Source organism: Pelophylax lessonae (genome assembly GCF_965119305.1).
Source record: "Pelophylax lessonae genome assembly, chromosome: 3".
In the NCBI taxonomy this organism is placed as follows: domain Eukaryota; kingdom Metazoa; phylum Chordata; class Amphibia; order Anura; family Ranidae; genus Pelophylax; species Pelophylax lessonae.
In genome coordinates this window covers 19,233,232-19,259,658 of record NC_138770.1, presented here as the reverse complement: position 1 = coordinate 19,259,658, position 26,427 = coordinate 19,233,232, and the positions used below count along the sequence as shown (strand labels likewise).

Sequence of the window (26,427 nt, the reverse complement as noted above, 5' to 3'; positions counted from 1 at the left end):
TGGCTGTGGATCCGACCGCCCCTAGTACAGTCCCAAGTTCCTGTCCTTGCAAATGTGTCCCTATTTCTTTCTCCCATTTTACTATATATGGAGGTTTTTCCAGACTGTGCCATTCCGTCAGCATTTTGTAAATCTGAGAAACTCCGTGCCTTTGCATGGGAGAATAACTCAGTTTCTCGATGTTATTAAGATTTTTTTCAGACCTAATCGGCTGTGGTAATGAGCTGACAAAATGTTTCAGCTGGAGATATCTCCAATCGTCTATTTTTATATTATTATTTTCTTGTTTTAATTTCTGAAGTGTTTTTATGTGACCTTTGTGTAAAATATCTTTTAATTGAGTGTTCCCTATCCAATTTCCACCCTGTTCTTCTTTCCCTGGTGGGAAGTATTTAGTGCCATTTAATGCTATCATTGGTGAATTGTATTCCCATTTCAGTTGTTTGTTTATCCCATCCCATATTTTATAAACTACCTTTGTCAGTTCATGTGCTCCCTGTGTTTCCCTATATTTTGGTGGGATCCATATTGTTTTGTGTAAGTGATTATTATTTTGTGCACATTCTATCTCTACCCATCTTTTTTCCCCCCTTTCTGTTTTTGTCCAATCCACCATTCGTGTAATAATTACTGCCTTATAATACCTTTCTATATCTGGAGTTGCTAATCCTCCTTGTGTTTTGCTTCTTGTAAGGATCTTGTACTGTACTCTGGGTTTTTTCCACTGCCATATATACTTTGTCAGTAAGGTTCTTATTACCCTAAAAAAAGTTGTGGGGATGTTTATTGGCAACAAAGAGAAGGTGTATAAGATTTTTGGCAAGATAAACATCTTAACAGCATTGTTTCTTCCGATCCATGAGATTTGACCATTTGATTTCTTTCTTATTTCTGTTTTAATTTCGTTCAATAACGGTATATAATTAGCTTGGTATAATTTTCCAGTTTGAGGTGTTAAATATTTCCCTAAGTATTTTAATTTTTCTTTTGTCCACGTATATGGGAAGTATGTTTTTATTATTTGTTCTTCCTGGGTATTTAACCTTATATTCAAAATCTCTGATTTTATTGGATTTATTTTAAAGTTTGACAACTTTCCATAATCTTTTAACTCCTTTTGAATGTTTGGGAGAGTAATCCTTGGATTTGTGACGATGAATAATAAATCGTCAGCATATGCTGCGATTTTGTGTTCATCTTGGTTTACCGTCACTCCTTTTATGTCTACATTTTGTCTAATTTTTGCCAATAATGGTTCCAGGGTTAATACGAACAATAGGGGTGATAGGGGACATCCCTGTCTCGTTCCATTACTCATTCCAAATTTCTCTGATAGGCTTCCGTTTATTTTGATTTTTGCCGTGGGATTGTTATATAGTGCCTCTATCCATTGCCTCATTCTTAACCCAATCCCTAAATTTTTTATGGTTTCTTTCATGAAGTCCCAGTCCACCCTATCAAAAGCCTTTTCGGCATCAATTGATAATAGGATGGAGGGGACCTCATGTTTTTTTGTTTTTTGTAGAAGAAGCAGTGTGCGTATCACATTATCCTTCCCTTCTCTGCCTGGAACGAATCCGGTCTGGTCCGGATGGATCCACGTTTTTAGTAAGTCTTTTAGTCTCGTTGCCAAGATTTTCGCAAATAATTTTGTGTCTGCGTTTAACAACGCAATTGGCCTATAACTAGAACAAAGGGTTTGATCTTTCCCTTCTTTCGGTATTACCGTTATATATGCCATTAGAGATTCTTCTCTTAGATCTTCCTTCCCTATTTTATTCAGGTATTTTTGCATTTTTGGTATTAATATTTCTTTAAATCTTTTATAGTACTTTATTGTGTATCCATCCGGACCCGGACTCCTTCCATTTTGAGTGGTTTTTAATGCTTCTCTTATTTCATTTTCAGTAATTGGAGCTTCAAGAAGTTCCAATTTATCTTCTGGGATTTTAGGCAGGTTTGCTTCCTTAATATATTTTTGGATATTTATTATTCTTTCCTGTCTTGTTTTTGAGGTTTCTTCCTTCCGGACGTTATATAAAGCACTATAAAAGGCATGAAAGGCTTTAGCTATTCCTGTGGTTGGATTAACTATTTCGTTTTTACTGTTTTTAATTTTTTCTATGTAATTTTTTGATTTTTTCTTCATCAGTAATCTCGCTAGGGATCTTCCTGGTTTATTTCCAAATTTGTATCTGTATCTAGCTATCCTATTGAAATGATTTCTAGATTCTTCTTCCAATAGATCTTTTAATTCATCTCTTTTTATTATAAGGTTTTTCTCTATTTCTTTTTTAAATTCTTTTTTATGTTTTTGTTCTAGGTCGTATATTTCTCTTATGAATGTATTGATTTGATTGGACCTCTCTTTCTTTTTTCTTGATGCACTGGATATTAATATTCCTCGGATATAAGCTTTATGTGCTTCCCAGAGTGTAGCGGATGATATTTCTGGTGTGTCATTCTTTTGAAAATATAACTCTAGTTCTTTTTCTAGTCTATTTCCTATTTCTTCCTCTAGAATTAGTTCTTCGTTTAACCTCCATGTTCCCATACTTTTGTGGTGGGTCGGTGTCTTAATTGTTAAGGTTAGGGGAGCGTGATCTGACAATGTGATTGTACCTATTTCTGTAGTTTCTATAAATTCCAATAGGCGATGGTCAATAAAAAAATAATCCAGTCTTGAGTACATCGAGTGTATTGAGGAATAATAAGTATAATCTCTTTTTTTTGGATGTTGAACCCTCCATGCATCTACTAATTGATTCTGGTGTAACTTTTCCCTTATTTTCCTTAGTTTTTGTTCTCCCAGCATCCTTACACCCGATGTACTGTCGACACTTGGGTCTATACAAAAATTTATGTCCCCTGCCATTATCAAATAGCCTTTTTTAAAGCTCTCTAGGTCATACAGAATTCTCCCCAGATATTCACTTGGTTTTTTGTTTGGATTGTAGATATTGGCTAATGTCAACTCCATCCCCCTTATTTGTCCCTTAAGAAAAATGTATCGGCCATTCGGATCTGTTTTCATTTCTTCTAGGGAGAATTCTATATTTCTTGCTATTCCTATTGCTACTCCTCTTGCACGCTCTATTGGTGAGTCCCCGTAGTACCATTTAGGAAAGTGTTTGGAAAAAAGTTTTATATTCGAGTGGAGAGAAATGTGCGTTTCCTGCAGAAAAGCTATATTTGCTGCTTCTCTCTTCAACTCTTCCAATATTTTATACCTTTTTATATGGGAATTTAGTCCTCTTACATTGTATGTTATTATTTTTAGTTGTTCATCTTTCATTTTTATCTTTTCTGCTCGGACCAGCTCCTCCTCGAACACGGAGGCGTTGGATCGATTTAATTTCCGCTGACAGCATACTACCCATGTTGTTGGTCTGACGAACTTTTAAAATTTCTTTTTCTTTTGGGCAATGGAGAGTTTCCCTGTCCCTACCCCTCCTCCCATCTCTCTCCCTCCCCCCCCCCCTCCCCCCCACCTCCGTCCCTCTCCGTCTCATATTGATATTCTTTTGATCAACTTTTGATCTTAGGGTATTTAGTTGTTTCTTTGGGTCATTCTCCCTGATACCCATTTTCTTTTGGGGTGGTGCTCTAGTGGATTAGCACGATCTATCTCCTTCCTCAATTGGAAGGACATTCCGGCTTTGGGGGGGGGCTATCCTACTTCCTTTATATAGCTTATCTCCCTTCCCCTTCCTCCCCCTCCCTCCTTCCCCCCCCCCCCGACCCCCCCTCCCTCAGTCCCCCCACACAGTTCACATCGATATGAGGGTAGGAGAGAACCTCTCAGCGTATGGCAGGAGTGAAAAAAAAAAAAGTTCTCTCCAGGCTTTCATTATTTAGACAGTATTTCCGCATATTTTATTTTATCTTTTGTTCTTTCTAGCTAATGTCCATTGCTGTTCTTCCATCTGTGAGTTTCTTCCTGGTTCTTCTCCTTTGTCGTTTTCATACCATCCGGGCAGGTTTGGCTCCTGTATATCTAGTTTTTTGCAAAATTCTTGAGTTTCCTCTGGAAAAGTGAGTTTTGCTGATCGTCCATCTCTTTTTCCTATTAAACTAGCTGGGAAACCCCAATTATATCTGATTCCTTGTTTTTGCATCTCTTCTGTCAAAGGCTTTAAAATTCTTCTCCTCCTCAATGTTTCCGGTGCCAAATCTGTAAATATCTGTATCTTGTCATTTTCTGTATTTCCTGCATTTAGTAATGATTTATTCTTCTTTAGGTTTTCCCATATTTGTGCTTTATCTGTATAGTTTTGAAACCTGATTATCACATCTCTAGGTGATTCTGCTGGGACTCCTGTCGGTTTTCTTATGCGATGGGCTCTTTCAATCAGTAATTGATCTTCTTCCCCTCTACCTAATACTGGGTTTAAGATTTTTTGAAGTTTTTCTCCTAAATTTTCTTCCTGTGCCGTATCCCTTAATCCTCGGATCCTCAAATTTTTTCGTCTTGCTCTGTTCTCTTGATCCTCTAGTTTATAAGCTAGATCTCTGGCTTTTTTCTTAGTCTCGTTTATTTCTTTTCTCATTCCCTGTATTATTTTTGTTTGGTCCTCTTGTTTTTTCTCTAGTTCTTCTACCCGTCCCAGGGCGTGTCCCAGATCCACCTGGACACGTCCTAGGTCGGTCTGGATTTTAACCAATTCGATTTTTAATGATTTTTCCAATCCTGCGAACATTTCTCGCATATCACCTTTTGTAGGGGCATGTTCTTTTGTTTCTCCCTGTTCTTCTTCTTCTTCTTCATCATTTTCAGTCCTTAGGCTTAACTCAGAGTTTGCTGAACTGATTGATGATTTAGCTACTTCAGCTTTTTGACTTTTCTCCGCTTTCTTCTGTTTTTCCTGAGATGTTTTTTCTGAGGAGTTTTCTTGTGTCATAAATTTCCTTATTGTGTTAGGGCTTGAGGTCACCCTTGGTGACTTTGCAATAGCTCCTCCTCTTGTGGATTTACCCCTCATTGTGTAGAAGGTTGTTCCGAGGTTCCTTTATAAAATCTCACAGCTCCATGTGTTGGTACTCAAAAATTAGGTATATAGTATTGATATTCAGTATAAAATTTGTTTGCATTCAAACCGGGGGGAGACACAGAAAGGCCGAGTAACCTCTATATTGACTCCGTATTAACAGGCGGCTATAAAGAATAGAGGTATGAGGCACTTCCAGCCTTCCACCTCCCTACTCAAGTCCTTATACAAGCTGGGGTGGATCTCATCCTCAAATGTTAGAAAAGAAAAAAAAGAGCAAAAAAGAAACTCATGCTGTATGGCATACAAAATGCTTGGGCAATGCCAGGTATTATTTCACAGAAAAAGTGTTAATTATTTTATGCAGCTCCAAGGTCCTTATTTACACCTGTGTTCTTCTTATGAGTCTCTGTGTAGGTCCTTCATTCCTTAACCTACTAAATTGCTATACATACATATATACCTGCATATAATGGTCCGGCTGCCGAGGTGCCATGTAGTATAGACGTGTGCTGATTTAAAGTATGAAGAAACTGTTGCAGCTGCTAATCCAATAAAAGACACTAATGTGAATTTACTGGTTTAAACAAGGGGCGGCTAGATCGGTCTCAGGTGTGCTAGCTTTATATTTTTAACATGCTGTTTTGTTATATATTATCTCTAGGAAGTCTTTATAAGTCCTTCTAATAACAGTAGGATGACAGTAGAGATGATATAGAAAGAGGGTTTACTCCTCTGTAACTCACGGTTTTAGTAGACTGGCCTCTTTTAAAATACTTTCTGTTCGTCTGTGGGCTGTTTGCTCTCCTGTCCTCCTCAGCTTCCCAGCCCTCAGGCATCAAGGCATCAGCATCTCCAGATAGACAGTGCTGGATAGGATGAGACGGTGCAAGATGGTAAGGAGTCTTTCTCTCCTTTTCAGCTACACTGTAGACTTCACAACGCTCACAGGACTCAGGTGGACCGGGCAGCTCTCATGAGGTCCGCTCCCTCGGGACCCGCTTCTCACTGTCCACACCCAGCTTCCCGCGATAGCAGTTAGCATAGAGGCCTCTGCCTACCACCGCCGTAGCTGCCCGACTGCGTCGCCGTGCAGGAGACAGGGCTCGCCAGCATCGGCGTCAGTGTACTGCAAAGCGAGAGGAACTCCTCCAGGTATCGATGCTGCACGGAGCGTGGTATCAAACCATGGAGGGAGACGTCAGGCGAGGGGGGGGTCAGCGAGGTTCGCCGCTCACAGTGCCCGCACTCATCCCCGGCAGCTTAGGCATCTAGAGTCTGGCTGAAGGTGGATCGGGAGCGGTCGGGATCCTCAGTTCCTTCATGTAGGAGATAGCCTTCTCCCCCTTCAGCCTACGTGCACGCCGTTAGGCTCCTCCCCCTCATGACGGACGACCGGAAACTGGCAGGTGTTGGATTTTGCCCTTTTCCATCTGGGGTTATATACATTTTAATTGTCCCTGGACTAGCCGTTAACTTTGTTGTTTTCCCAGCCCCTTCTTTTGTCTGTTTGTTCTTCATAGTTGTTTTTGTCCTTGGGGTTCTTTGGGAAACTCTTTATCCAACCCAAAACAGGGGAGGGTGAGCAGTGGAAAGTAAATGGGGGAAGGGGGGAGTCATACACGTGTCCCCTTATGGGGCAAGGATAGGAGGATCAAAGGGACTTCCTTCAAACACTGTCCAGTATCTGTTCGGGGGTTTGCTTAGAACTTATCTTGTTAATTCCTCAATGATATACAGTAATCCCCCGCTCCATCTCGGTTCAGTTTTTGTGGTCCCGGTAATTTGCGTTTTTTTTTTTTTGTAATGTTATTTTACTATATAAATCATTAAAAATGAAATATTTTTGTGTTTTTTCCATAGCTCTTGCTCTGTCTCTTAGTATCTTTTATGTGTTTAAATGAGTTTCTATTGTTTTAAAAGTGTGTTTAAAGACCTTAAAATGCTTCTACACGTACAGTGACAGTAAAATAAACATGCCTACAATGCATTTTAATAGGGTTTTTCTATTTCGCGGAATTTCACTTTTCGCGTCTGGGTCCGGAACGTAACCCCCGCAATGGAGGGGGGTTTACTGTAGAGGTAATTCAGGATATTGTTTGTCTCATTAATATCTCAATTAAGGGGTTATTCCGGAGGGAGATCCCAGCCAATAACCCCCCTTAATGCAGGAGGATAGAGTCAGAGAGCTCCTTATCTATTTAATTCCATTATTTTTTCATACAGTTTTTCCAATTTTAAATTTAACTGGACCCCTTCTTCTCTCTGTACTATCTTCTCCGTAAATTTATCTGAGATCAGGCTATAAATATGGTATCTTCGCTGAGTATAGATCTTTACTGTGGGGCTGTGGTATAGTCTATCTTGTAGGTACAGAGTTTTTAGTGAAGCAGATTCATGAGGGTAATGCTAACAGTATGTAGCTTTTAAATGTGATGTAATAGGAGGGGGTCTTTTTTTCCCTCTCACCGCTCCGGCGGGGGCTGATCTGCTCGCCCCGTATCTTCCACTGGTATACTGGTTTAATATTAATTTACATTCCTGACTGCCGCCAGCACTGTTAGTGTATTGTAGACTGTCTGTCTGTTAATGGAGGTGTAGTGTGGACTATCCTCAGGGATGTGTCTGTTATTATGTAACTTTCAAGTACAGTATGTTAGAGCGGGGGGGGGGGGCTTTCACCCTCTCACCAATCCAGTACGGTCACCGATCCCTGTGTCCTCTTCCTCTGCACCTGCACCTCCGTTCTTTGCTTGCCGACTCTCTCAGCTCCCGCCAGGTGCCCAGCCAGGTGCGGTCCCCTCCGGGTGTCACGGGACTCCGGCCGCTCGGCGGTGTCTCACATTCCGACTGGTCTAGTGCCCGCCTCTCTCCCGCGGCCAGCAGCAGTTTTCGGCTCCAACGGATCAGCCTCGTAGTTCAGCCCCCCCACTGTCTTCCCGCAGCGAGACCGGCTGCATCAGCAGTGTCCGGTGCGTACCAGCGGACAAGGGCTCCTCAGATAAGTCTCATGGGGGGTTTTCGGATGGGTGAATGGGTGGGTTTAGCCGGTCGGTGCTGGTGGATGGCTGCGGGCTCCTCCTATCATTTTGCTGGACATAGCTTCACGGTGCCTCAGCTCGCACTCAGCGTTGGCACCATTGACAGGCTCCTCCCCCAACTCCATGAAGTCTGTTTCTGATTGTTTGGTCAGAGACATTCACACCAGTGTCCTGCTGGAGGTCATTTTGTAGGGATCTGGCAGTGCTCATCCTGTTCCTCCTTGCACAAAGGAGCAGATACCGGTCCTGCTGATGGGTTAAGGACCTTCTACGGCTGTGTCTCCCAGCACAGTCTCAGGAGCATGGAGGAGATTCCAGGAGACAGGCAGTTACTCTAGGAGAGCTGGACAGGCAAACCTTCTGCCAATGGGACGTATTGATGAGCCATCCTGGAGGAGTTGGACTGCCTGTGCAACCTCTATAGGGTCCAGGTATGGCCTCATGCTACCAGTAGTGACACTGACCCCAGCCAAATGCAAAACTAGTGACAAACACTCAAATAGGTGAGTAGGGAAAATGTCAGTGGCCTCCACCTGTAAAACCATTCCTGTTTTGGAGGTCGTCTCATTGTTGCCCATCTAGTGCACCTGTTGGTAACAACCCCCTCTGCTACTTGACTGAGCAGATGAATATCCCAGCAGGAGTTTCCCTGACTTGATGCTATACTCTGATTATAAAGTGTTGAGCAGTGTATATGAGTGTGGAAAACTCTTGGTAATTTTTCTTGTCTTCTGACAGACGGACTCTGTGGTGGGAATAGAAGGACATCGGAGGAAGATGTGACTACAGAAGATAATGACATGGCATCTTCTCCAGAAGTAAATCCCGTTCCTCATAATATACATGACAGACCTCACCATTGGAGGAGATCATTGGAATCGCCTGATACTTCACATAGTCCTCTAATATCTGACAGTGCCGACGGGTGCGGGAAACCATCTCATCTCAGGGAATCTTCTTTATACCATACAGGAGAGAATTCATTGTCATGTTCAGAGTGTGGGAAATGTTTTAAAAAGAAAAGATACCTTCTTCAGCACCAGACAATTCACACAGGGGAGTGTCCCTATTCATGTTCAGAGTGCGGGAAATGTTTTAGTAAAAAACTAAGCCTTCTTCGGCACCAGAGAACTCATACAGGGGAGCAACCCTATTCATGTTCAGAGTGCGGGAAAAGTTTTAATAATAAAGGACACCTTCTTAGGCATCAGAGAATACACACAGGTGAGCGTCCCTATTCATGTTCAGAGTGCGGGAAAAGTTTTAATGATAAAGGAAACCTTCTTAGCCATCAGAGAATACACACAGCTGAGTGTTCCTATTCATGTTCAGAGTGCGGGAAAAGTTTGAAACACAAAAAAAGCCTTATTAGCCATCAGAGAATACACACAGGTGAGCATCCCTATTCATGTTCAGAGTGCGGGAAATGTTTCAATAATAAAGGACACCTTCTTAGGCATCAGAGAATACACACAGGTGTGCGTCCCTATTCATGTTCAGAGTGCGGGAAAAGTTTTAGTCACAAAGGAAACCTTCTTACGCACCAGATAATTCACACAGGTGAGCGTCCCTATTCATGTTCAGAGTGCGGGAAATGTTTTAAATACAAGAAAAACCTTATTAGCCATCAGAGAATACACACAGGTGAGCGTACCTATTCATGTTCAGAGTGCGGGAAATGTTTTAATAATAAAGGATGCCTTCTTAGCCATCGGAGAATACACACAGGTGAGTGTCCCTATTCATGTTCAGAGTGCGGGAAAAGTTTTAATAATAAAGGAAACCTTCTTACCCATCAGAGAATACACACAGGTGAGCGTCCCTATTCATGTTCAGTGTGCGGGAAATGTTTTAATCTTAAAGGTATCCTTCTTACCCATCAGAGAATACACACAGCTGAGTGTCCCTATTCATGTTCAGAGTGCGGGAAAAGTTTTAAACACAAAAAAAGCCTTATTAGCCATCAGAGAATACACACAGGTGAGCATCCCTATTCATGTTCAGAGTGCGGGAAAAGTTTTAATAATAAAGGACACCTTCTTAGGCATCAGAGAATACACACAGGTGAGCGTCCCTATTCATGTTCAGAGTGCGGGAAAAGTTTTAATGATAAAGGAAACCTTCTTAGTCATCAGAGAATACACACAGGTGAGCGTCCCTATTCATGTTCAGAGTGCGGGAAAAGTTTTAATGATAAAGGACGCCTTCTTAGTCATCAGAGAATACATACAGCTGAGCATCCCTATTCATGTTCAGAGTGCGGGAAATGTTTTAGTCACAAAAAAAGCCTTCTTCGCCATAAGAGAATACACACAGGTGAGCGTCCCTATTCATGTTTAGAGTGCGGTAAATGTTTTAATGAGAAAGGAAACCTTCTTCGCCATCAGAGAATTCACAGGGGTGAGCTTCCCTGTTAATGTTCAGAGTGCGGGAAATGTTTTAATAGTAAAAGAAACCTTCTTAGCCTTTAGAGAATACAAACAGTTGAGCGTCTCTATTCATGTTCAGAGTGCGGGAAATGTTTTTGCGCAAATGTTTACTTGTTAGACACCAGAAAGTTCATACAGACGAGCATCTCTAATCTTGTGCCGAGTGCGGGAAATGTTTAACTAAGAAAGAACACCTACTTACACACAGCTGAGCGCCCTTTTTAATGTTACAAGTGCAGGAAAAGGTTTATTTCTTAGAAACCAGAAAGTTCATACGGGCGAGCGTCCTATTTCATGTTCAGAGTGCGGGAAATGTTTCACTCATTATGTACGTTTCAAACGGCAAAGAATTCACATTTATATTAGAGGGTCCGTTTTCATGTTCAGAGTGTGGGAAAGTTTACAAATAAAGGAAATATAATGAAACATCAGAGTGCACCCCCTGCTGGTACTACGGGAAATGGACGCTGGATTGTAACGGGTGGAACTGTTTAGTCCATAAACAAATGTTAAACCACCACAGTCCACTCGGGGGTTGGTTTACACCCGCATCGTCCTCTGACCCGCTGTGGGGTTGGCAGGCAGCTGGGAGCCCCTATGTTAACCCTGTAAAGCCCACGCCAGTACGCCAAAACCATATGCATCGGGGATGTTGCGGCACAACCCCATTCAGTTGAATACCATTGCCCAATGTGACAGGGGGGTGTGAGGTTTGCAGCAGCCGCAAATTGCAGTGCCATGTGTACCGCCCCATCCGGCTGCCATTTAAGGTTAAGGGGGTGGTAAAATCATGACTCAACTGTCTACCTTTACCAATCCCTCCCCACATGAGGCAACAGGCAGAAAATCATGACAATACATGGGGCAACAAGTTGGCAATCATGACAATACACGTGATAATAAGTGGGCAATCATCAGAGAACATGGGGCAACAGATGGACAATCATGACAAATAATTCATGAGGCAATAGACAGGCAATACATGAGGCAACAAGTGGGCAATCATTACAATACATAGGGCAACAAGAGAGTAATCGTGACAATACATGGTCCATCGTGCAACTACATGGGGCAACAAGTCTACAATCATTACAACAGGAGGGCATTCATGAGAATACAAAGTGAGTAATCATCATACTACATGGGGCAACAAGCGAGCAATCATGACAATACATGGGACAACAGCTGGGCATTCATGACATTACATGGGGCAGCAGTTGGGCAATCATCGCAATACATGGAGCAAGAGATGGACAATTATGGCAATACATGAGGCAACAGGTGGGTATTGATGATAATACATGGGACAACAAGTGGGCAATCACCACAATACATGGGGCAACAGATGGACATTCCTAAAAATACATAGCGTAACAAGTGGGCAATCATCAGAGAACATGGGGCAACAGATGGACAATCATGACAATAAATGAGGCAATAGATAGACAATACACAAGCCAACAAGTGGGCGACCATTACAATACATAGGGCAACAAGAGCAATCCTAACAATACATGGTCCATTGTTCAACTACATGGGGCAACAAATGGGCAATCATGGCAATACATGAGGCAACAGGTGGGCATTTATGATAATACATGGGGCAACAAGTCTACAATCATTACAATACATGAGACAACAGGAGGGCATTCATAAAAATACAAAGTGGGCAATCATAATACATGGGGCAACAGACAAACAATTATGACAATACATGGGGCAACAAGCGAGAAATCATGCCAATACATGGCCTATCATGCAACTGTATGAGGACCTGACGGGAAATGCTTTATTCTTTTTGTGTTCTACTTATAAATATGTATATAGATCTAACCTACTGGATGGGAAAAGATCACTGTAACATGCATTAACCCACAGCAGCCAATCAGGATTTATCTTTCACTGGTGAACCTTTTTTATTGGTTGCTTCATGTTGATCCTTTTTGATTTATTGAAGTAGCCGGCTTTTTATTGGTCCAACCAATGTATGATTATTAATACATTTGACACATTTGTTAATTCTATTATAAAAGATTTAAGCTTTATTTTATTCATATCATTACTGTGTGGTAATCGCTTATTATGATCTTGTACAATAAAAACGCTTCGTACAATATTCTGTGCTGAGTCTTCTCATCTTTTCGTACATCACGGGACACAGAGCCATAAATCTTAACATATGGGATATATAGCCACCTACAGGTGAAGGACACTGGCCACCAATCAGAAAGGAAGTCTCCCCCCATATAATCCCTCCCACAACAGAAGTACCTCCCAGTTTTTTTGCCAGTGTCTAAAGGTGATGGTCACAGTGGAGAGTCTCTCCACATTTGTCTTCAAAGAAGATTATTCTACATCCCCCGATCAAAGATCTCTGAATCTAAGGGGTTAGCTATCGGATCCATCCTAAACAGTCAATGGACTAAAAAGATGGTACCCGAGCCTCGGGGAGAGAGAGATACGAGATTTTACCTGTAATGTTGTCCTTTTTAGGCGCTGGACCCTGGGATCCGGACACTTGGAATACCAAAAACCAAAGGCGCTCCATGCAGGGTGCTCTAAAGGACCAAGGCCGTGGCCCCTCTTACATAGGGGACCCAGTCCTTGAAGGGCACCAAGACCAAGTTCACCGTGACTGGTGAAGATTGGATTCCTGTTTTCAAACAGAATCCTGCGGCAGGACTGGCGAGTCCAATTTATAATATTTACACAATACAGCAAAAGTAAATATTTTATGCACTCTTCCCTTTAAAAGATAACAGAGAGCGAGTGCCATGTGGGTCTCTGCATGAGACTGTGGATGGTAAGCTGCAAAATATGTCTTGTTAAAGCTCTGGCCTTTCCTCGGGGATTAAATGTGCCAATTCTATCAATGTGTGATTATATGAGATTGTGCAGTTGTGGGATTGATGCAAAGTTTGTTTAACCACTTCTGGACCGCGCCTTCTTCTGACACTTGTTTTTTTTTTTGCTAGAAAATATCTTACTAACCCCCAAACATTTTATATATATATATATATATATTTTAGCAGAGATCCTAGTGAATAAAATGGAGATCGTTGCAATATTTTTTATCACACCGTATTTGCACAGCAGTTTAACAAATGCAATTTTTTTGGAAAAAAATCACTTTTTTGACTTAAAAAATAAGAAAACAGTAAAATCAGCCCAATTTTTTTGTACAATGTGAAATATAATGTTAAGTCGACTAAATAGATACTCAACCTGTCACGCTTCAAAATGGTGCACGCTCGTGGAAGGGTAACAAACTTTGGTACTTAAAAATCCCCATAGGCGACATTTTAAAAATTTCCACAGGTTACCAGTTTAGAGTTACAGAGGAGGTCTGGGCTCAAATTATTATTATTATTTTTTTTCACAATAAAGTGCTTTATTGAGCAAATTCAAAAAAGATATACAAACAAGGCTCTACATAGAGGATAGAAATAGGATAACATATCCAAACAGTCTTGTAACATCAAGTGTGTGAACAAATAACAATACAACTGAACTGTGAGATTGACCGTGTCCGATCTACTGAAATATACATAGTGCTTTGTACCTATTTGAAGATACTTTCATATTGAAGCTTCATCAAAGATATGTTGAATAGTAGATTCCGCGTAGAGGTGGATAGGAATCCAGATAGTTTTAATGTGTTATCTGATAGGAACATTGGAGAGAGACTTTAAACCTCCAACTCCAGAATGAAGAAGTTGAGTTGGGGTTCAAAGTTATAGGAAGAAATAAGGGGGAAGAATAAGAGGGGAGAGGACAGGAAGATGAAGGTGTGAAGGTGAGAGGGGAATTTGAGGTGGGGGGGGGTGACCCGATGTGGACATCCAGTTAGTGAAAGAAATATCCAGTTTTAAGCACGGTTCGAATCGAGAGTATAGCAATGTTTAAAACGAAAACTCTTATTTCCATTTTACCCATTTTATTTTAAAGGGTTATATTCTTGTGATACTGAGAAAATCTGCCAGATGGACCAAAGTTTCCGGAACCCATCGTTCCTTTCCATTTTCATGGCGATTGCCTTTTCCATCTCATAGATCTCGTCCATCTTGCCTATCCATTCTCTGATAAGTGGTGTGTGGGTAGAGTTCCAGTGTAACGGGATCAGGCTCTTTGCTGTATTGAGTAGGTGTCGTACCAGAGAGGATTTGTATCTTCGATATGAAAAAGTATTTATGTGTAAGAAAAATGTGGGAGCAACAAAATCTAAATCTACATCTATTATATGGTTTATCCAGTATGTAATTTCTTTCCAAAATGGCTGTATTTGGGGACAGGACCACCAGATGTGCATGAAAGTGCCACGACCACCTCCGCATCTCCAACAGGAGTCTGACAGTGAGGGGTACCAGTGTTTAAGTTTTACAGGGATCCTGTACCATTGTGTTCTGATTTTGAACGCTGGAGTTGTGTGCTGAGAGAGGAATGATGTGAGAAGATGCACGACTTCCTCCATTGTGCATTTGTGAAGGTTTTGCCCAAGTCTTTTTCCCAAAGTAATTTAAATGGATCAGTAAAGTTTGATGAGGTTTCGTTAAGCCATTTATAGGCCTGCGAAGTCACTTTTCTCATTGAAGTCTGAAGGAGACAGCATTTTTCAAAGCTTGTGAGGTCTCTATGGAATCGTGACTTGTCCTTATTGTTTTGGAGGAAGTCGTGCATCTGTACATAATTCCAGTATGACAGAGGGCTATTAACTGAACATTTTCTCTTCATCGCTGCAATTTGCAATATTTTGGAGTTGTAAAAACAGTTACTAGCCAGGACCCTTTTCAGTTCCCCTTTCTGTGTATTGACAAATGAATTGTTGTCCAAACCCGGTGGGAACTTCCGGGTTGTTGTATAGAGAAGTGAGGGGGCCAGGGCATGTAGATAATTTGTGTTTGTGTTGTAGTTTTTGGAATATTGCAAGGGTGGTATTTATCAGAGGGTGCTTTTTTATTTCTAGTGGATGTGAGGATGGATTGGACCAGAGCATGTAGTGAGTGTCATATCTAGTCCAGCCACGTTCAATATTAACCCAGGCTTTGGTTGAACTATGGCAGTGCCAATCAATTATCCTGGTTAGATGAGGAGCAAAATAATATTTCTGAAAGTCCGGGATACTCATGCCACCGTCAGCCTTACTAAGTTGCAAGTATTTGAAGTTGATTCTAGGGTGTTTGTTTGCCCATATGAAATATCTCTGCAGAGTGGTAAGCTTTCGGAAAAAGGAAGCAGGTATATGAAAAGGAAGCGCATGGAAGAGATAGAGCAGTCTGGGCAAAACAGCCATTTTTCTAATTATTGCTCTCGCTCTAAATCGCTGCGATACCTCACATGCGTGGTTTGAACACCGTTTACATGTGTGGGAGCGACTTGCATATGTGTTCGCTTCTGCGCACGAGCTAACGGGGACGGGGCGCTTTAATTTTTTTTTTCCTATTTATTTTATGTTTTATTTTTACACTGTCCTTTTAAAAAAAAATTTTGATTACTTTTATTCCTATTACAAGGAATGTATACATCCCTTGTAATAGAAATAAGCAGGACAGGTCCTCTTTAATGTGAGATCTGGGGTCAAAAAGACCTCACATCTACACTAAAAAAGAAAAAAAAAAAACTGTTTTCATGATGAAAAAAATGGGCTCTTTAAATCCATTGCTATGAAGCAAAGAAGGACATCGCTCCGGTCCTCCAAGGCCATAGAGTGGAGTGGGGGCCATATTGCCCTCACTCGACTTCCTGCCTGAGAGGACAGCGGACCGGATCGTCTTCCCCGCTACATTGTTCTGCAGGCGGTGGTGTAATCCTCTTTATGGTCACATGGCGGTATTTTTTGGTGTCCCCCCTCCCCTCAGATGCATTGCTTTGGGACGTCCCATATGTTATGATTTATGGCACTGTATCCCGTGATGTATGAAAAGAAAAATTGATTTTTTAATACAGACTTCTCTGTAAAATCCATTTCTTGAAGCACATTACGGGACACAGATGTCCCTCCCCTCTTCTATGGGGCCTTTATTGTTTGCTACAAAACTGGGAGGTACTTCCAGTGTGGGAGGGGTTATATAGGGGGACATCCTTTCTGATTGGTTGCCAGTGTCCTTCGCCTGTAGTTGGCTATATAACCCATATGTTATGATTTATGGCTCTGTGTCTTGTGATGTTCTTCAAGAAATGGATTTTACAGGTAAGTCTGTATTAATAAATCAATTTTTTTTTTATAATGATTAGATGATCGGTGATTGGAATGTGATCAGTTCATAGAGAGTCATCCATTGGGGTTTTATTAGTGAGATGGAGAGTGGAGAAGGCACCACATTGACAGCCATTGGAGGCCCTTTCTAAAGCCCTAAACTTTTTGGCAACCTGTCTATGACATTAGTCTTCCAAACTCTATCTCACTGAGCTAAGGCCAGAAGAGTCCCAGGAGTTCTTCTCTGTCCACAGTTCCCAAACCAAAAGAAGACCATTCTGCGCAGAATCACATACCTGTATGTCACCTGCATTTCCAGGTGTGGGGCCAAAACAGTTCCAGGAGTCCTACTCTGATCACAGTTCCCAAACCAAAAGGGGACATCCACCACATCTTCTATCTTAAGGCCCTAAATGTACCTCAGCCGGGCCCAGGATTTCTGCATGCAATTCACCAGGTCATAGCCTCTCTCTTTATCAGGGAGGCTTTTTTTTGACTGCCCCACATACATGTACTGTGGCAGGGTGGCCTTTCTGAGCAATATAACGTACCTGTTTGTCATCGGCATTCCCAGGTCTGGGGCCAGAAGAGTTCCAGGAGTTCTTCTCTGTCCGCAGTTCCCAAACCAAAAGAAGACATCTACCACATCTTCAATCTTAAGGCCCTAAATGTCCACAGCTGGGCCCAGGTGTTCCGCATGCAATGCACCAGGTCATAGCCTCTCTCTTTATCACAGAGACTTTTTTTTGACCGCCCTAAGTACATGTACTGCGGCAGGGCGGCTGTTCTGCGCAGAATCAGGTACCTGTACGTCATCTGCCTTTCCGGGTCTGTTAGTAGGGAAGATGGAGATCCTGTGTTTCTGCTTATATAGAAAGGAGATACTGGCGCACAGAGATTATATATAGTCCAGCCAGCAATAAATATCTAAAAATACCAATGATCAGGGTAGAGGGTAATCCAGAAAATGTCACTAGTCTTTAGTTATGGGGGTATAATAAGGGAATGCATGGGACCACCTGCGGCTGCTGTCTTCAGAGTTGTGACCGGCTCTGTAAAGACCAAGAGGAAAGGCCTGTAGAAGGAGCCAAATACTCTGAGCGCGTAGCTTTGCTTCTCTTCTCGTCTGGTACCTCCTATCCTTCTGGTGACGGCACTGGTTAGCGTGGCTTCTTGGGGCTCCTCCAGGCTCCCGAGCCAGCCATCTCTCTGCCCAGCAGCCGGAACAGAGGACAGCAGTCCTGCAGGGTGGTTCTAGGAGGATCCACAGACTTTGACACCAGTTGAGCACTTGTATATTTTACCTCAAGTGAGTGATTTTAATCCTTCTCTATTAAAACGCCTTAAACAGGATACTACACCTAGCTGGTGCTTCCTGTAGGGTTGCCACCTATCTAGGATAAAATCATCCATAGGTGTCCCTTATAAAAGCCTTTCCAGGTTTACAGCCTATTAGTAAATGTGATTTCTGCTGGTAGAATTCTTCTCTCACACTCAGCGGAGATACCCGCCTGACAGGGAAGTGAAGGGCTCACTTAGTTATAGCTATTAGCAGCAGCTCGCTCGCCCACCCGGTGTGTTAGTTCATTCATACACATAGTCATAGTAATGACATCACCGGGAGGCGGGACTTTTCAAACCTGCGCTGCGTCTGCGGCGGCCATCATTAATTTCGGCATCTTTAACCCATTTTCGGCCGAAATGGAATAGGCCCATTTTCGGCCGAAAAATTTGGTTGCTGAAATTTCGGTGCACCACTACCTCCCATGGATGGCCATACCTCACATGGATGGCGATACCTCCCATGGATGGCCATATCTCACATGGATGGCGATACCTCACATGGATGGTGCAATAACTGTTTATGTATGTGTGCCAGACCTACGTATGCGTTTACATTTCACAGGACGGGGGTGCCCTTAAATTTTCATTTATTTTATTAAAATGTATTTTCTGTATGCTTTTTACATTTTTTTCTTTATTTAACTTTTTTGCTACCACAAGGAATGAAGAACATCCCTTGTGATAGCTTTGGCAGGGACAGGTACTCTTTATGGAGAAATCCAGGGTCTATCTGATCCCTCCTTTGCCTCCAAGGTAGCTGATCCAACAGAGCCCTGAAAATTGAATTGATGGAATCCTCGCCATGAGTCTGCATTATCCGCATCCCATCCAAGACATATGACATATGTATCTCACAAAAGTAAGTACACCCCTCACGTGTTTGTAAATATTTTATTCTATCTTTTCATGTGACAACACTGAAGAAATGACACTTTGCTACAATGTAAAGTAGTGAGTGTACAGCTTGTATAACAGTGTAAATTTGCTGTCCCCTCAAAATAACTCAACACACAGCCATTAATGTCTAAACCGCTGGCAACAAAAATGAGTACGCCCCTAAGTGACAATGTCCAAATTGGGCCCAAAGTGTCAATATTTTGTGTGGCTACAATTATTTTCCAGCACTGCCTTAACCCTCTTGGGCATGGAGTTCACCAGAGCTCCACAGGTTGCCACTGGAGTCCTCTTCCACTCCTCCAGGACAACATCACAAAGCTGGTGGATGTTAGAGACCTTGCGCTCCTTCACCTTCCGTTTGAGGATGCCCCACAGATGCTCAATAGGGTTTAGGTCTGGAGACATGCTTGGCCAGTCCATCACCTTTACCCTCAGCTTCTTTAGCAAGGCAGTGGTCGTCTTGGAGGTGTGTTTGGGGTCGTTATCATGTTGGAATACTGACCTGCGGCCCAGTCTCCGAAGGGAGGGGATCATGCTCTGCTTCAGAATGTCACAGTACATGTTGCCATTCATGGTTCCCTCAATTAACTGTAGCTCCCCAGTGCTGGCAGCACTCATGCAGCCCCAGACCATGACACTCCCACCACCATGCTTGACTGTAGGCAAGACACACTTGTCTTTGTACTCCTCACCTGGTTGCCGCCACACACGCTTGACACCATCTGAAAAAAATAAGTTTATCTTGGTCTCATCAGACCACAGGACATGGTTCCAGTAATTAATGTCCTTAGTCTGCTTGTCTTCAGCAAACTGTTTGTGGGCTTTCTTGTGCATCATCTTTAGAAGAGGCTTCCTTCTGGGATGACAGCCATGCAGACCAATTTGATGCAGTGTGCGGCGTATGGTCTGAGCTCTAACAGGCTGATCCCCCACCCCTTCAACCTCTGCAGCAATGCTAACAGCACTCATACGTTACATACATAGTTACATAGTAGGTGAGGTTGAATAAAGACAATAGTCTATTCAGTTCAACCTGTGTAGGTGTGTGTGGCTGTAATCATCTCACATACCCCTGAATGTTCTGATCCTTGAGATGTACATCTAAGAGTCTTTTGAAAGCCACCATACTTCCCGCAGAAACCCCCTCTTGTGGTAGAGAATTCCATGCCCTAACAGTAAAGAACCCCCCACGTTGCCTGAGGTTAAAACGCTTCTCCTCTAATCGCATTGTATGCCCTCGAGTCCTCATGCAATCCCTTTGACTGAACAGCTTTTTTTCTAAGCTGAGATCCCCATTGAGATATTTATAAATTGCTATCATGTCCCCCCTCAGGCGTCTCTTCTCCAGGGAGAATAAATCAAGCGATTGCAGACGCTCTTCATAATTAAGGTCCTCCAATCCCCTAATCAGTTTAGTTGCCCTTCTCTGGACTCTCTCCAGCTCCAACACATCCCTCCTGAGGACTGGCGACCAGAACTGGACAGAATACTCCAGATGCGGTCGGACCAGAGTTATATAAAATGGAAGGATTATAGACTTATCTCTGGAATACATCCCTTTCTTTATGCATGCTAATATTCTGCTGGCTTTGGAGGTGCCGCTTGACATTGCATGCTATTGCCTAATCTATCATCAACCAAGACTCCCAGATCTTTCTCAATTTTTGATTCCCCCAAGGGTTCCCCTCCTAACGTGTATTGTGCTTTTATGTTTTTAGTCCCCAAGTGCAAAACCTTACACTTCTCCACATTAAACCTCATTTGCCATGTCAGTGCCCACTCCGTTATTTTGTCCAGGTTATTCTGTAGGATATCTGCTTCATACTCTACAGTTATTGCCCTGTCCAATTTTGTGTCATCTGCAAAAACGGATATCGAACTACTGATCCCAACCTCAATACTGTTTATGAATAAATTGAACAAGGTTGGTCCGAGGACTGAGCCTTGGGGGACCCCGCTTACTACATCAGACCAGTCTGAGTATGCACTGTTTATTACCACCCTTTGGACACGCCCTTTTAGCCAGTTCCGTATCCAAGAGCAAATGAGCTGTCGATACCTGCAGACCTTATTTTATAAATTAAGCGCTTGTGGGGAACTGTATCAAACGCCTTATTGAAATCCAAGTACAACACATCCACTGGTCTGCCCCTATCTAGCTCACAGCTCAACTCCTCGTAGAATGTTAAGAGAATGATTTGACAAGAACGCCCATTTGTAAACCCGTGCTGATTACTGCTGATGATGTTGTTGTCTTTAGCAAACTTTACGATATAGTCCCTTATCATCCCCTCCAGAAGTTTACATACTATTGATGTCAAACTGACAGGCCTATAATTTCCCGGGATATGCCTCTGCCCCTTTTTGAATATCGGAATCACGTTAGCTTTCCTCCAATCCCCTGGTACATCTCCTGTCCTAATACTGTCAGCAAAGATCAGAAACAGTGGTCTAGATATAACCTTACTGAGTTCCTTGAGTACTCTCGTATGTACACCATTCGGGCCTGGTGATTTGTTTGTGTTAAGTTTATCCAGCCTTTCCCCGATTTTACCCTCTGGTGGCAAGTCCTGTGTATTACTACTAACCATACAGTCATGGTCAGTGTACCCCATACAGTCATGGTCAGTGTACCCCTCCTTTTCCTGTGTAAATACTGACGAGAAAAAAAGCGTTCAGCGCGGTTGCTTTTTCAGTGTCCTCTGTAACCATCCTCCCATCATCGCTAATTATGTGTGCAATATTATCTGCCCTCGTATTTTTGCTGTTGATATATTCAAAGAATTTCTTTGGGTTTTTTTTACTATCCTCCGCTATTTGTCTCTCAAAGTTGATTTTAGCCATCTTGATTTCATGTTTACTTTTCTTATTTGCCTCCTTGTATTGGTCGAAAGCCGATACTGTGCCCTCTGATTTACATTTCTTAAAGGCCAATTTTTTTCCCCTAATAAGTTTTTTAACGCTACGGTTTAGCCAGCCAGGTTTGGCTTTGTCTCTTCTAAATTTATTTCCCATAGGAATGCACTGCAAGATGCATTTGCTTAATATGTTCCTAAAGCATTCCCATTTTTCCTGTGTGGTTAGTGATCCTAGGGTTTGGTCCCAGTTTACCCTTTCCATCAATGAGTACAATTTTGGAAAGTTTGCCCTTCTGAAGTTTAGGGTTCTTATGTTCCCCACTTGCCTTGTTATATTGTTATTTACACTAAATGTGATCATCCTGTGATCGCTAGAGCCCAGGTAGTCCTGGACTCCTACCTCTGAGATTAGGTCTGGGTCATTAGTGATCAATAGATCCAGGACTGCGTTTTCTCTAGTCGGAGAGTCTACGTCTATTTCTCAAAGACAACCTCTGGATATAACGCTGAACACATGCACTCAACTTGTTTGTTTGATCATGGCGAGGCCTGTTCTGAGTGGAACCTGTCCTGTTAAACCACTGTATGGTCTTGGCCACCATGCTGCAGCTCAGTTTCAATGTCTTGGCAATCTTCTTATAGCCTAGGCCATCTTTATGTAGAGCAACAATTTTTTTTTCAGATCCTCAGAGAGTTCTTTGCTATGAGGTGCCATGTTGAACTTCCAGTGATCAGTACGAGAAAGTGAGAGTGATAACACCAAATTTAACACACCTGCTCCCCATTCACACCTTAGATCTTGTAACACTAATGAATCACATGACACCGGGGAGGGAAAATGGCTAATTGGGCCCAATTTGAACATTTTCACTTAGGGCTGTACTCACTCTTGTTGCCAGCGGTTTAGACATTAATGGCTGTGTGTTGAGTTATTTTGAGGGGACAGCAAATTTACACTGTTATACAAGCTGTACACTCACTACTTTACATTGTAGCAAAGTGTAATTTCTTCAGTGTTGTCACATGAAAAGAATAAAATATTTACAAAAATGTGAGGGGTGTACTTACTTTTGTGATATTTTATTTCGTACCTAGGATCATCAGGACAGATACCTGTATATACAAAACATTTTGGTCCGATTTTTCTCCTCTGTGTCAGCCCCAGGTCGGGTTAATTTGTTGGGGGTTGGAAGGAAGGCCTTGTGCTACTAAGCCATGTTTGTATTTATTATGATGTACATAAATACAGAATATGTTCTATGTTTATGAAACACTAATATTGAGTCTGTTAATTTTAAGAGAAAACTGTCTGTACATCTTCATAGTCCTGAAGAAGCCTTGTGTGAAACACGTTGACCAGTGAATAGACGAATATAGAGGAATATGATCCGAAGCAAACACAGTGACGTGCCGCCATCCCTAATGGTTAATGCAAACAGAAAACAGAGGTCGTGGGACTTTTAATGAGGCCGGTCACCAACTAAGATTTCCAGAAATAGAATCTGAACGTAGTCATTTATTGTACATACAGTAATTGATACAAATGTTGACATCAGTAACAAATATGATGCAGACATGTATACAAACAAAGCTGAGACAAAGAAATCCATATAGTAAGGACACTGTTATAATAGTAATAAGATATATTCAGTAAAAAAGTACATGGCCGTCACTAAATGTTACATCTAAGCGAAGAGAGGAAATATCTATACCTACACCAACCTTATGATATATACCAACTTATCCTTATATATGTATGATGAGTGAAATTAGTAGGAGACATTGATCTCCTGTGTACGAGCTGAGCTCAGTCTGGGGCCAGTTTCCTCATTTTATTGAGATCTGGTTTTAGATAAATCAATAAATGTTATTTTAGGATAAATCCATGTAGTTGTTATCTGTCTCATGCTGTGCCCTTAAAGTCCACACATATGACAGTGGTTCCTTGTGAACATCTGTAGGTTCCCATTTCTCTGAAAAGATAGGATGTTGGGACTCTCAAGATAGCTCTGGTTTTTCTTCTCCTATCCAAGTTCTCCAAATAAAACATAAAAACACATCCCCTAGACTGGTCATTGGAGACGAGTGGAAGAGTGTGTGCACCTGGCTGTGTGAAAATACCCTGTATCTGGCTGTGGAGTAATCAGTGGGAGGCCCGGGTAAACCAATACCCAAGCGGCTCCTGCGGGAGTACCGCTACGCAGAAAGCAAACCTTGCTTCAACAAACATTTCTCTCCTCAGGACAGAAAAGAAGACAAAGGTAGGCGACTGCACCAAACTTTGATAAGATGCTGCAATGCACATCGATCACCCAGAGAGCAGAGTCCTCTCCATAGGTTTTCCTTTTGGTTACTCCCTAGCAGCCCGCATGGCGTCTGCTCCCTTCTGCTGACCTCAAGCCAAACATACTCACGTGTCCCGGACCTCTTCCATGGGGCAATCGATGCATCCGCAGGGCGACCCGGATCCCAGAGGCCGGAACACAACTGCTATATCTGGGTTGGGCACGCTTAGGAGACATGTGCAGAATGGAAACATTTGTTTCGTTTTGGATAGATTGTTATGTTACTAATTTCGATTCATTATGGAATTTGTTTCGTTTGGTTTCGGTATTTGTTTACTTTTGTTTAGTTTTTGTTAAATTTCTTTTTGTTTTTGGTAAAATTTGTTTAGGTTATTCATTTTCTAACGAATTTCAACTTTTCAGAGCGATCGGGATTCCGATCGGTCAAAAAACGATCGAATGATTTGAATTCTGTGTGAAGAAATAGCTGGTTGTTAAGCAGGGGGCTGGGAAGCCGGCAGCCGGCATCCTTAAACGACGATTCATCAGCTGTCAGCAGACTTCCCCACTGACAGATGAATGGAAAGAAAAGAATGCCGGCATTGCCCGGCAATAGAAAAATGTTTAGAAAAATGACATGGGGTCCCCTCCAGTCCATACCAAGACCATGCCAAAATGTAAAAAAATTACTGGCGTGGGGTCCTCCCAAAATCCATACCAGACCTTTACCTGAGCATGCAGTTCAGAAGGTCAGGAAAGGGGGGACGAGCAAGTGACTGCCTCCTGACCCATACCAGACCACATACCCTCAACATGGGGGGTGGTGGTTGCTTTGGGGAACCTCCCCCCCCAAAGCACCTCTTCACCATGTTGATGGGGACAAGGGCCTCTTCCCCACAACCATGGCCTGTGGTTGTGGGGGTCTGCAGGCAGGGGAATCTGAATGCCCCTTTTACCAAGGGGATCCCAGATCCCGCCCCTCCCCCCCATGTGAATGAGTATCGGGACCATAGTACCTGTACCTATTCACCAGAAAAGTGTCAAAATAAATAATAAAAACAACAAATGCAATTTTTGAAATATCGTTTTCATGTTGAAGACATGTGGCCTGGTATTATTAGGGAGGAGGGGGCCCTCACTAGTCACCTCCCACTTTCCTGACCTGCCAGGCTGCATGCCGGGATAAAGGGTCTGGTATGGATTTTAGGGGAGAACCCACACTGTTTTAGGTTTTTTTTTTTAAATATTGGCCCCAAAGAGCCTGGTATCGACTGGGGGGAGGGGGGGGGAAATCACACCTTTTTTCTACTATTGCCAGGCAATGCCGGCATTCTTTTCTTTCCATTCATCTGTCAGTGGGGAAGCCCGCTGACAGCTGATGAGTCATGGTTGGTAAGAATGCGGGCGACCGGCTTCCTGGCTTGCTGCTTAACAACCAGCTATTTCTTCACACATAATTTGCATAATTTTTTTGACTGATCCGAATTCTAATCGCTCCGAGAAGTTGGAATTCGTTAGAAAATGAATAAACTAAACAAATTTTAACAGATTTCAACTAAATTGATTACAATTTCATTTGAAGATTTGGATACATCCGAATCTAGGAATAACCAAACATTTGTTGGAATTTGTATTCGCACCGAAACAAATTTCATGTGTCTAACACTTAATGGCCACCTGCTAACAGCTGGGCTCCCAGCCAATGCAAATGGCTGCCGATGGCAGGGCCCACTCTCCAGGCATGGATCCTCTACATATGTGTGCCATAACACCACCCCGCTGATAGCTGTGGACTCAATGACCACACGGGAGATCCTGGAAGACTTCTGGATACCAAAGGAAGCTCCTGACATCCCGAACAACTGCCCAGCACCAGACCCGCCTACCAATACTTCCAATAGGTAGGAAAACTTCATACAAAAATGGTCCAATAAGTGAGGAGGACAAAAAAGGAACGCAGCCATTGGCTTATCCTGAACATTTATGGGGGTGGGGTCTTATGGGGGAGGAACTAAGGCGGGGCTACCCAAACATATGCTGCCATGGACATCTGTCAGGAAAGCACATTATGGCCACTAGATGGAACTGAGCATTATAGGAAATCCCAATTCACCATGACTGGGGGAATGCGGGTCACATTTCATCAACACATTTATAACAACCAGATCTGTAAGTGTTTGTGAAATATTCCCGCACAAAATGTAAACAATGAAAGGTAAGGACTCCATTTTTATTTTTCTCCTGCTATCAATGGCCAACACGGGACAACGCTTCATCCATGTCTTTGGTGATCTCTGATCTCTTTATGAAGTGTTTCTTACATGCTGAAGATCAGCCATGGAGTATATCTGAGGTGTATATCAGGGTGTGCTTCTTCTCCACATGTCCACCA

General features: G+C 42.4%; 2 protein-coding genes across 2 annotated transcripts in view; one reads left to right on the top strand and one right to left on the bottom strand.

The window, feature by feature from the left end:
- The window catches only part of LOC309548805 (uncharacterized protein), a gene marked incomplete at both ends in the record, with an annotated part of 74,421 nt that extends 63,975 nt beyond the window's left edge, over positions 1-10,446 (top strand). The window contains 2 exons of the mRNA XM_082248746.1: positions 9,446-9,673; positions 9,758-10,446. Of these exons, the coding sequence (XP_082104872.1) occupies positions 9,446-9,673; positions 9,758-10,446 (917 nt within the window). The remainder of the gene's footprint in view (positions 1-9,445; positions 9,674-9,757) is intronic.
- LOC309550239 (uncharacterized protein) overlaps positions 1-26,427 on the bottom strand; it is a gene marked incomplete at both ends in the record, with an annotated part of 1,760,330 nt that overhangs the window by 525,547 nt on the left and 1,208,356 nt on the right.